The following is a 12,410-nucleotide window of genomic DNA, read 5'->3' on the forward strand; positions in this document are numbered from 1 at the left end:
TAGGGGAAAAGATGCCTTACTATCTTTGTATCCTACAAAACACCAGCATACATTAAAACCTCAACTAAACTTTAAAAGTAAAGCAAAAGCCCTATGATGAAGTTTTAAAATTAAAATTTATACCATTTTGAGAATATGGGGAATTGCTTATAAAATCAGTATGCCCAGAGCTCAAATTATCATGGTGTTGCCAAGGTGATTTCATCATTTGGAAATTATGTTAAAAGGATTATCACTCTTAACTGACAATCAAACCACATTTAGAGTTTGATTGGAATAATCAGAGTGCCAGAGATACAAAGACCAAAGATGAAGGACTTGGGGAAGCTCATAATCTAGTGACAGAGCTAGGCACCATAACCAGCACAAGAAATTAAAAAAGAAGCAAGTGGAATCCTGGGTGGCTCCGTGGGTTAAGCCTCTGCCTTCAGCTCGGGTCATGATCTCAGGGTCCCAGGATGGAGGCCCGAATTGGGCTCTCTGCTCAGCAGGGAGCCTGTTTCCCCCTCTCTCTCTGCCTGCCTCTCTGCCTACTTGTGACCTCTCTCTCTGTCAAATAAATTACAAAATCTTAAAAAAAAAAAAAAAAAAAGCAAGTGAGGGCTGCAAGGTTAATTTTAAGAAGGTAGCATCAGGAAAGAGTTTAGGAAGGAAGAACAAGTTTGCAATAGATCTTAAAAACAGAATAGGTTTTTTTTTTCTCCAAATAGAGACAAGCAGAGCATTTCAGTCAAAAGAATTGAGGATGAAGTAAGGCACAGAGACAATGTGCAAGCATAAAGGGCAAGGGGAGATTTTCAGTTCAGGGAGGGATAGAGGGCAGATAGGCTGATGTTATGGAATCTGCACAAAGACTTAAAAAACAGACTAAAAACATAAAACAATAGATTACAGGGTAGTCTGCACTTACGATCTAGATGAGTAAAAATAAAAATAAAATTACCTACAACAGAACCCACACTAAGAATATGAGGTGATCTCATAGAACCCAAGGATAGAAATGGAAAGGCTACTGCCACCGCCCTGGGAATGAAGCTGGCCACAGGGATAAATGAATGTGAGGACTGATATCAACAAGATTCTTTCCATTCAGTTCTATTTTTGATCCTTTCAATATCAGCTTCATCTCCCGCTGAACACTGCCTTCTCCTCATGGCTTGGAAATGTGGCTTCTAACCTCTTATCCATTTTACATATTTCAGTTTCAGCCGAGAATGGCTCTCTTTGTCTCCGGTTTAAAAATGCTCGGAAGGAACTAACTCATTGGTGGGGGCTCTTTCAGATTTCCTCCCCAAACAAACCAATTCTTGTCTTGAGTCAGGATCATGATCCTGTAAGAGCAGAGCAGCTTCATCACGAACTATGTAAATGGAGTAGGGAGACCTCAGGCTCTAAGACCTCAGCTGAGCTGAGCGGAGTCCCACAGACATCCACTTTCTTCCCTGTCCACTCCTACCACTCTGACCTGTGGCTGCTGCCTCTGGGGGTAAGGCCCTTATCCCTTTTCCTGCCTCATCTATAACTATTCTGTTCCCAAGTTATTCACTCCAACGAGTCTCTTTATTGTCCTTCATAAAGATTTTAATGTTTTACTACATTTTTTTTTATGACATTACCAAACTTTTCCATTTCACTAATAGGGGATTTCTTCCCCCTTTCAATGGGCTGCTTAGTCATTATGAGAGCACACAAATATAATTTCCCTAATTATTTCTAAATCTGGCATGTTAGTTTAGTTAGTAATAATATGTTAGCATGCACGCCAAAGTCAGATATTTTATAACTAGAAAAGCCACTTAACCTGCCACTGTTTCAAGACTGAATATTAACTCAGGACCTAAGGGCTAGTCTAAAAAATATTACCGGTCATAAGAATGCAGTCGTCTCAGGGAAAACCATCACCACTACCAGAAAAAACAACTGAAGGAATATGGTGTAATCTGAACAATATGGCCAAACATGTTTGGTTATTACTGTGTGTTTCCTGAGGAAAGGGAAGTTAACAAATATTTTCTCCTTTTTGACAAGGCTATTATTTTCCTATTTGAGACAGTCTTAAATTGCTAAAAAGACAGAGGAAGTGGTGTAAGATATACAGAAATTTCTAAACATTTTAAAAACACAGACATTGCTCTTATAAAATTAGGATTTTATTTTTGAGTACAGAATGGGACAGAATCAACTGAAAGAAGCCCTAGGTATCATATGACATCAAGGAAAAAAAAAAAATCAGAACCTTCTACCTCTTGCCTTTTGTACATAGTCCTTTATGAGAACCAGTGCATTTTCCCCTTCAGGGGAAACAAAAGGGGAATTTTCCTGTACTTCATCATTAATGTATTAATGCCAATGGTCTGGCTAAATGGGATTTAGTTAGGTTAATGTTCAAACCATGTTAACAGGGTCTTTCCCCAACAGCATAATTATAACTCCTGAAACTCATGAACAATTCATCGTGCTAGGCAGAACTCTAAGATGACCCCTGGTGTACACACCTTGCAGAATTCCCTCCCTTACATGGAAGCAGAAGCTGTGAATATGATGGAATATCACTCAAGGGATATTAATCAGTTGATGTTGAGTCATTCAACATATTACCAGGGTGGGCCTGACCTAAACAAGTGAGCCCTTAAAAAGGCTTATGCCATTCCTGCAAGAGGTTCAAAGTGGGAGAAAGCGTACGGAGGGGCCACTTAGCAAGCAACCTGCTAGTGGTCTTTAGGGCCCAAGGGCAGAGAACTCTGCTCTGCCTGCTAACCATAAGATAAGAAATATTACTTTAAGCCAAAAACTTTGTGGTAATTTGTAACACAGCAATAGGAATCTGATACAATGTATATATGTATACTGAATATACCTTAATACACTGTGATTGCACAGCAAAGAATCTGGAGTTCAAAGAGACCTGTTTCAAACTGACACTAAGACCCCATTTCTGACCAAGAAACTAATATGAATGTTTGCCTACTTGGGGATACAACCTTAAACTGGCTTCATGATTTTAAGTTACTTGATAATATTTTAGATAGAACTCTCTAGAATATGAGTACACATTCTTTGAAAAGCAAAGGTACATAAAACATATTAAGTTGTATTACCTTAATATCACGAACTTCGTATGCTATTCTGTGGTCAGTTACTCTATCCTGGGTGAAATTATATGTCCGAATTCTCTCTGACTGGGCTCTTGTTCCCACCTGTGCCACAACAAAAAAGTAATTCATGTTTTAACTTTATAATTGCCTTTATTACAATGGGAAACATACTTATAAATGCCTTTTCTATTATAACAGCTTTAGTTTTTTTAAAAGATTTTATTTTTTATTAGAGACAGTGAGAGTGCCCTGGGTGGGGAGAGAGACAGAAGGAGAAACAGACATCTTGCTAAGCAGGGAGCTGATGCGGGGCTCGATCCCAGGACCCAGGGACCATGACCTGATTCGAAGGCAGACCCTTAACTGACTGAGCCACCCAGTTTGTTTTTTTAGGTCATATATACAAAGTGACAAGGAACAAGAATGGGTAAAACTTAAAGACTATAGCTTTGTAAGGTTATGGAATAAGAATGAGTATTTCTTCAGTACTTTAAACTCCAAATATTTAAAACGAAATTATCTTTGCACCCCAATCAGTTCTTCCTCCTGGCTTCTATAAATGGCACCACCACATGTCCTTGGTTCCCAGTGGGAAACTCTGACATCCCTCAACTTACGTAACATTTCACAGGCACTTACTACATGCCAAGCTTTGACACAGACGCTTGGGGGAGAAACCATTTTCAATTCATCATATTCTCTACCTGCCCATTCCCGCTGATTTTAAGAGTCTCCTGTTATAATCTGCCCTTTTCATTTCTATCATTCAAGGACTCATGATTTTTCACCTTCCTTCCTGTAAAAATCACCTGATGAATCTTCTAAGTCTCTACTTAACGAGTACTGCCCTGCTCAGTCTGCCTAAAACAGCTTTCTGATTAGTTTTCTTCTTTCATTTCTTCCTGTCTACTAAGCAGAGACAATTCAACTCAGCATTCAAGGCACTTCACAATGTAGCCAACTTTTCCCAACATTATTTCTGAAAATTATGTGAACCACTATCATGCCACTTACTATACCATATCAAAATTATGGGCATGCCTGTTTACTCAGCTAAAATATCATCTCAAGGGATGTCCTTCCCACACACTCTATCAGCCCCCTTTCCAGCTAGCAACACCCGAGATAGATTAATGTGCTCCTTTGAAACCCCTTACACTTGATCTTCTTCAGAGCACACTACAGTCTGCCTTAGGCTATGGTTATTTGTATTCCAATCTCATCTCTACTACATCCCCAGCACACCTTCTCTCACTCACTTTCACATAAAAGAAAAAAAAAGATTTATTAATTTGTCAGAGAGAGAGAGAGAGAGAGCATGCACACAAGCAAGGGGAGCAGGAGAGGGAGAAAAGCAGGCTCCCCGCTGAGCAAGGAGCCTGATGTGGGGCTCTATCTCGGTACCCTAGGATCCTGACCTGAGCAAAAGGCAGAGGCTTAACCAACAGACCCACTGAGGCGTCCCTCACTTTCACTTCTTAAGACTAAAAAAAGACATTTCTGTAACTTAACTTTCTTTGCTCCTCAGGCAAATGATATGACACTAAATTAAATATGGCTGACCATCAGGAGAATTTTTTAAAATTAAAGACTTTAAAGTCTAATCTCAGATATAACAAAGCAGGGATTATGGAATTTTAGAACATTCTTCAGGCCATCCATTCTGCAACCAGCCAGGTATAGAAACTATTATCCCAAAGTACCGTATTAATGCCCAGGCTCCCACCCAAATCAATTATGTCAATTATATACAAAGCTCTTCAGGAGATAAATGGAACCAGGGTTGAGAACCTGACACAATGCCTTCCTTATAAAAGCTACTATATATATTAGTTGAAGCAAAAACTTCTCTAAGCATAAGGAATACCTACTAAAAAGTTTCACACAGATGGATAAGATAATTGGGAGGCATGGAAGTCTTTTCTGGTGCTTGAAACCAGAAATTTCTGAAGAGGACACAGACACACACACAACTTACATCAGGCCAATCCTGAATTACTTATTTTTAAAATTACTGTGTGAAACATCTGGTACTAAAATGCCAAATAGCAAGTGAATCCCAATGTCTTTTATTAATTCAAATGTCACTGATGGGGAATTCTTAGTGTTTATGTTACCACTTATGTGCTAAGAAGCAATGGTTTGTTAATGGGCATTCCTCTCTGCAAATGTATATACTGATGCAGGACAACAATCTAGGATTACCAGAGGATTAATATTCCATTAATCCCATCACTTTTGCTACTTGGAAGTCAGAATGTGGGTAAGGAGAGCCTGAAGGGCAAAAAGTGTGAGAGCAGGACACCTTGCCTAAAAGAATAATTAATGGTTAAGTTTATATAATTCATTGTCCTGAAAGGCCACAAAGTCTTGCAAATTTTGTGTAGCATACCCACCAGCGAACAACACAAAAGCAGTTATTCCACTTTCTCTTCCAACCTTTCTCAAAGACCAACTTTACATTTTTTAGGATTTAAAATCCTATAATCTGTTTACTTAAAACAGTGACATTTATTCATTTTGCTTAACATGTACCTACATATTTGAATAATTAATACTACACATTTATGAAGTACAAAATTCAGAAAGTATAAAAGTATATAGCGGACATAAATCTCTCTTCTACTCCTGTCCCCACATCCTATCAGTAACAATCATCATTACCAGTTTTTTACAGTGCCATTTACTTTTGATCCCATAGGGTTTTAATAAAAGAGTATAGGTTTTTAAATTAAAAAATCTCAAAGTCCCTTAATTTCCAGGGAATTATTTTATCTTTTAACCTAACCTCTTCTCAAAACAGGCATGATACAAACATTGGAGGGAAAAGCTGGGAGATAATCCTGAGTTTATGCATATCTCATTGATTCACTTGCAAACTGGCACGTCCAAATTTAGCTATAATCAGTCTACCTGCATGAAATTACTGGTTATTTACAAATAAGTGTGTTTCCCTATGCTATAAGATAGTCCCATTTGATCAAGAACAAATGCTACATTTTCTACAGAAAATGATGGCTTTTGTGCAGAGGTATTATTATTTTTATTTTAAGAAATCTCTACACCCAACATGGGACTCGAATTCCCAATCCTGGAATCAAGAGTCACACGCTCTTCTCACTGAACCAGCCAGCTGCCCCACAGAGGTACCACACTGCGTAAGCCTTACCTGCAGTTTTCTAGTACTTTGTTGCTGACACTTGTCTTTGTCAATAATCTGCTGGTAGAGTCTAGCTCTCAACACACGCAAAGCTATTTCTTTATTTTTAATCTGTGATCGTTCTTGTTGGCATTCTACTACAAGCCCTGTAAAAGAACAAGGATCAGAGGTAAACTAAAGCTTCCAGAAGCCAGATTAAGACAGAACTGAGATGTCAATGATATCTCAATAAAACTGGGGAAAAAAAGATAGGCCTCAGGAACATTTTAGAGGGGGAAAGGCTAATCAGGAAAAGATCACAAAGGATTAAAAACAATTCAGACTTAGCATACTTTAGAAACTATACCTGAGCCATGCTGATAAAAGCAGTAGATGGCTATTTCGATTCTGAGATCTGAAGGAGATATTTCAGATGAGAAGACGGGAAGCAGCTGCATCTACAGATGGTTACACATACTTTCATTTCCACAGCTCTGCCTCTCCCTCTCAGCTCATTCGGACAGACAGCCCAACACAGAGTCTCACCCCCACACAGAGCTGCTCCATTCTCTGTTTTAGTCAAGGAGAACTCAGCTTTGTTCCTTAACCACAAATTCGCACAGAGCTGATGTTTTAAAGATGACTTTCTAAAACCCAAGCGTCCGTCAACAGATGAATGGATAGGGGCGCGTGGGTGGCTCAGTCGGTGAAATGGCTCAGGTCATGATCCCAGGCGCACAGGGCGCCCCACTCAGAGGGGAGCCGGTCTCACTTTCTCTCACTCTCTCTCTGTTCTATCTCAAATAAATAAAATCTTTTAAAAACTAGATGAATGGATAAAGAAGATATGGGGTGTGTGTGTGTATACATATTTATAAATGCATATATTTAGGAGTTAAAATGGTGGAGGATTAGGGGGACCCTGAGCTTGCCTCATCCCTCGAACACAGCTAGAAAAATACCCGATCATTCTGAGTGCCCAAGAAATTGATCTGAGGACTGAGAGCACAAAATGCACATCTACAGGTAGAAAAACAGCCACTTCACAGAAGGTAAGGGCTCTGGAAAGTTGATTTGGGAGAGAGAAAAGCTGGGGGTGCTGCAGAGGGGAGGGGGGAGCCCTGATCATGGGGAGAGGAGTGAGAAGAGAGAGCGAGAGAAGCAGCATGCAGGGGACTGCACAAAAAATATTACTGCCCAAAATCAGTGATTGGGAAAAGGAGAGGGGATGACTATTGCTTGTTTTTATAATCAGCAGAGCGCCAAGTCTGAAGTTTTAGAAGACTGTGCCATGGATGGGGCTGTGCCTGGGGGGATTTAGTGCTGCTCTGGTAGGAAAGGAGGGTGGAGACCTGGGAGTGGGCAGAGTGGTCTGAGCATCCGCTGGGTCACGTGGGTAGAAAGAACTCCTCTTTTGGGATTGCATCTGGGAATGGTGGCAGAGCTTTTCTGGAGACAGAAGAAGTACTGTCAGGGATGTGTGTCCCTGTTCCCTAATAGGAACAGAGACACCGGCTGAGGGCAACAAGCCTTGGTGCTGGCTTTTAGCTGCACTTTACCATAAACCACCGTGCGGTGTGTGACTACTTTTCTGGGACAAACCAGCACCAGCCAGCGAGGTGAGACCTTCCCCAAGAGAATCAGGGTGGGTCTGTGCCATGTGGATCCCTAAAATTTGGAGTTCTGAAACAGAGCCGTGTGCCTGAGATAAAACACAGGAGTACTGTGCTGCCCAGTATGCAGACAGCTCAGACACAAATAGGGTGAAGGCAGGGATCTGACAGAAGCGGGGGACACAAGAGGGGTAATGGTTTGCTCATCAAGTGCTCATGAGCACTTCCTCAAGAGTGCTGGTGCGAACTCCCTGCTCCAGGAGAGCGAGCCTGGCACAGTGATTTTCTCTCCTGCCCATTAGCGCTGACTCACTTCAGTGAGCAACACAGTGCCACCCAGTGGCGACTAAAGCAGCTTACACCACGCTCCCCCACCGCCTCACGGCCCTGCCAGTGCATCTCCACTAGGGCAAGTTGGACTGAGAATCAGCACAGCAGGTCCCACTCCAGAAGACCAACATGGACCCCTTACAGGCACCGTCTACTCATCACATAGTGCTGCAAAGCTTTAGCTTTAGGGAAAACAGGATCTACCTTTTTTTAAAAAAGATTTATTTATTTAACAGGACTAATAGATATGAATAAAAAAATAAGACCCATCCATATGCTACCTATAAAAGAATCGTTTAATTTATTTATATATTTTTTAAAGATTTTATTTATTTATATAAAAAAGAGAGACAGTTAGTGAGTGAGAGACCACAAGCAGGGAGGAGGGGCAGAGGGAGAAGCAGACTCCCCGGCTGAGCAGGGAGCCTGGTGTGGGACGTGATCCTAAGACCCTGGGATAATGACCTGAACTGAAGGCAGATGCTTAACCAACTGAGTCACCCAGGTGCCCCCCCCTTTTTAAATGATTTTATTTACTTATTTGAGAGAGAGAATGAGTGAGAGGGAGAAGAAACTCATTTTAGATCTAAAGACACCTGCACATTGAAAGTGAGAGGATAGAGAACTATCTACCATGTTAATGGACATCAAAAGAAAGCCAGAGTACAAACTAAAGTTTAAACCAAAGACTGTAACAGAAGTTGAAGGAAGGCACTGTATCAACAAAGATGTCTATCCAACAAGAAGATCTAACAACTATAAATGTTTATGCCCCCCACTTGGGAGTACCCAAATATAAATCAGCGAATAACAAACATAAAGAAACTCATTGATAATAATAATTAATAGTAAGAGACATTTTAACATCCCACTCACGGCAATGGATAGATCATCTATGCAGAAGATCAACAAGGAAACAAGGGCTTTGAATGATTCAAATGACACACTGGACCAGATGGACTTAACAGATACATTCAGAACATTCCATCCTAAAGCAGCAGAATACACATTCTTTTTGAGTGCATATGGAACATTCTCCAAGACAGATCACACACTGGGTCATAAATCAGGCCTCAATCAGTACAAGAAGATTGAGATCATACCATGCATCGTTTCTGACCACAATGTTATGAAACTTGAAGTCAACCACAAGAAAAAATTTGGACAGACCACAAATACATGTAGGTTAAAAAACATCCTACTAAAGAATGAATGGATTAACCAGGAAATTAAAGAAGGTATTTTAAAAAATACATGGAAGCAGGGGTGCCTCGGTGGCTTGGTCAATGAGCGTCTGCCTTCGGCTCGGGTCATGATCCCAGGGTCCTGGGGTCGAGCTCTGCATTGGGCTCCCTGCTCAGTAGGAAGCCTGCTTCTCCCTCTCCCACTCCCCCTGACTGTGTTCCCTCTCTCACTGTGTCTCTCTCTATCAAATAAATAAATGAAATCTTTAAAAAAAAAAAAAATACATGGAAGCAAATGAAAATGAAAACATGACAGTCCAAAACCTTTGGAATGCAGCAAGGGAGGTCCTAAGAGGGAAATATACTGCAATACAGGCCTGTTTCAAAAAGCAAGAGAAGTCTCAAATACACAACCTAACCTTACAAAAGGAACAGCAAATAAAACCTAAAGCCGACAGAAGAAAGGAAATAATAAAATTAGAGAATAGTCAATATTGAAGCAAACAAACAAACAAACAAAAAAACCAGCAGAATAGATGAAGGAAACTGGTTCTTTGAAGAGTTAATAAAATTGATAAGCCCCCACTTAGACTTAACAAAAAGAAAAGAGAAAGATCCCAAATAAAATCTTGAATGAAAGAGATCACAAACAACATCACAGAAATATAAACAATTATAGGAGAATGTTATGAAAAATTATATGCCAATGAACTGGGCAATCTGGAAGAAATGGACAAATTCCTAGGAACATACAAACTACCAAAACTGAAATAAGAGGAAATAGGAAATTTGAACAGATCTATAACCAGTAATTAAACTGAATCAGTAATCAGAACAAGGGGCACCTGGGTGCAAGCGTCTGCTTTCAGCTCAGCTGTGATCCCAGTATCCTGGGATCGAGCCCGAAGGGGTGTCCCTGCTCCGTGGGGAGCCTGCCTCTCCCTCTCCTTCTGCCCTTCTCCTCACTCATGCTCTCTCTCTTTCTCTCTCTCTCACTCTCAAACAAATAAAAATCTTAAAAAAAAAAAAAAATCTCCCAACAAACAGGAGTCCAGGGACAGATGGCTTCCCAGGGGCTATCTACCAGGCATCTAAAGAAGAATTAATACCTATTCTTTTGAAAGTGTTCCAAAAAATAGAAATGGAAGGAAAACTTTCAAACTCATTTTATGAGACCAGCACTACCTTAATCCCAAAACCAGACAGAGTACCCACTAAAAACGACAACTACAGGTCAATATCCCTGATGAACACGGATGAAAATTCTCAACAAGATACTAGCAAATTGAATCCAACAGTACATTAAAAGGCTTATTCACCATGACCAAATGGGATTTATTCCTGGGCTGCAGGGGTGGGTAAATATCCACAAATCATCAATGTGATACACATTAAAAAAAGAAAGGATAAGAACCGTATGATCCCTTCAACAGATGCAGAAAAAAGGTATGTGACAAATACAGCATCCATTCTTGATAAAAAACCCTCAACAAAGTAGGTATAGAAGGAACATATATGAAAGACCCACAGCTAGTATCATCCTCAATGGGGAAAAACTGAGAGGTTTTCATCTATGGTCAGAAACAAGACAAGGATGTCCACTCTCACCATTACTATTTAACATAGTACTGGAAATCTTAGCCACCACAATCAGACAACAAAAAGAAATAAAAGGTATCCAAACAGCAAGAAAGAAGTTAAACTTTTACTATTTGCAGACAATGTTATACTTTTACGTAGAAAACCTGAAAGACTACAAAAAATTTAGAACTGATACAGGAAAATTCAGCAAAGTCACAGCAATAAAAATCAATGCAGAGTCTGCTTCATTTCTATACACCAATAATGAAGCATCAGAAAAAGAAATCAAGGAAGATTTCAAAAAAAATCAAAAATAAATTCACAACTGTACCCAAAACCTAACCAAAGAGGTAAAAGATCTGTACTCTGAAAATACAGAACACTTATGAAAGTAACTGAAAAGGACACAAAGAAATGGGAAAACATTCCATGCTCATGAATTGGAAGAACAAATATCGTTAAAATGTCTGTGCTACCCAAAGCAACCCACATATTCAATGCAATCTCTATCAAAATAACACCAACATTTTTTACAGAACCAGAACAATCTTAAAATTTGTATGGAACCAGAAAAACCCTAAATAGCCAAAGCAATCCTAAAAAGAAAAGCAAAGCTGGAGGCATCATGATTCCAGACTTCAAGCTATATTACAAAGCTGTCATCATGAAGACAGTATGGTACTGGCACAAAATCTGACACACAGATCAGTGGAACAGTATATGTAACCCAGAAATGTACCCTCAACTCTGTGGTCAACTAATCTTCGACAAAGCAGGAAAGAACGTCCAATGGAAAAAAGACAATCTCTTCAAAAACAGTGTTGTGAATACTAACATGCAGAAGAATGAAACTGGACCACTTTATTACACCACACACAAAAACAACTTCAAAATGGATGAAAGACCTCAATGTGAGACAGAAAACCATCAAAATCCTAGAGAAGAACAGAGGCAGCATTCTCCTTGACCTCAGCCACAGCAACCTTTTTTTTGTTTTTTTAAGATTATTTATTTGTCAGAGAGAGAGAGAGAAAGAGAGCACACAAGCAGGCAGAGTGGCAGGCAGAAGCAGAGAGAAGCAGGCTCTCTACTGAGGAAGGAGCCCAATGCAGGACTCAATCCCAGGCCCCTTGGTTCATGACCTGAGCCAAAGGCAGTGGCTCAACGGACTGAGCCACAGCAACTTCTTACAGACACATCTCCAAAGGCAAGGGAAACAAAAGCTTAAATGAACTACTGGGACTTCATCAAGATAAAAAGCTTCTGTATGGCAAAAGAAACAGTCAGCAGAACTAAAAGGCAGCCTATGGAATGGGAGAGGATATTTGCAAATGACATATCTGATAAAAGGTTAGCACCCAAAATCTATAAAGAACTTATCAAACTCAACACCCAAAAAACAAATAATCCAGTTAAGAAATGGGCAAAGGACGTGAACAGACATTTCTCCAAAGACATCCAGATGGCC

General features: G+C 40.0%; 1 protein-coding gene across 5 annotated transcripts in view; it reads right to left on the minus strand.

Annotated features, from left to right (window-relative positions):
* Positions 1–12,410, minus strand: part of MTRF1 (mitochondrial translation release factor 1) — a 63,546-nt gene that overhangs the window by 3,053 nt on the left and 48,083 nt on the right. For all 5 annotated transcript variants that reach the window (XM_032314364.1, XM_032314367.1, XM_032314369.1 and 2 more), the window contains exons 8-9: positions 6,265–6,401; positions 3,099–3,197 (exon numbers count right to left, since the gene is read on the minus strand). In XM_032314364.1, the coding sequence (XP_032170255.1) occupies positions 3,099–3,197; positions 6,265–6,401 (236 nt within the window). The remainder of the gene's footprint in view (positions 1–3,098; positions 3,198–6,264; positions 6,402–12,410) is intronic.

Source organism: Mustela erminea, chromosome 15 (assembly GCF_009829155.1).
Source record: "Mustela erminea isolate mMusErm1 chromosome 15, mMusErm1.Pri, whole genome shotgun sequence".
Classification (NCBI taxonomy): Eukaryota; Metazoa; Chordata; class Mammalia; order Carnivora; family Mustelidae; genus Mustela; species Mustela erminea.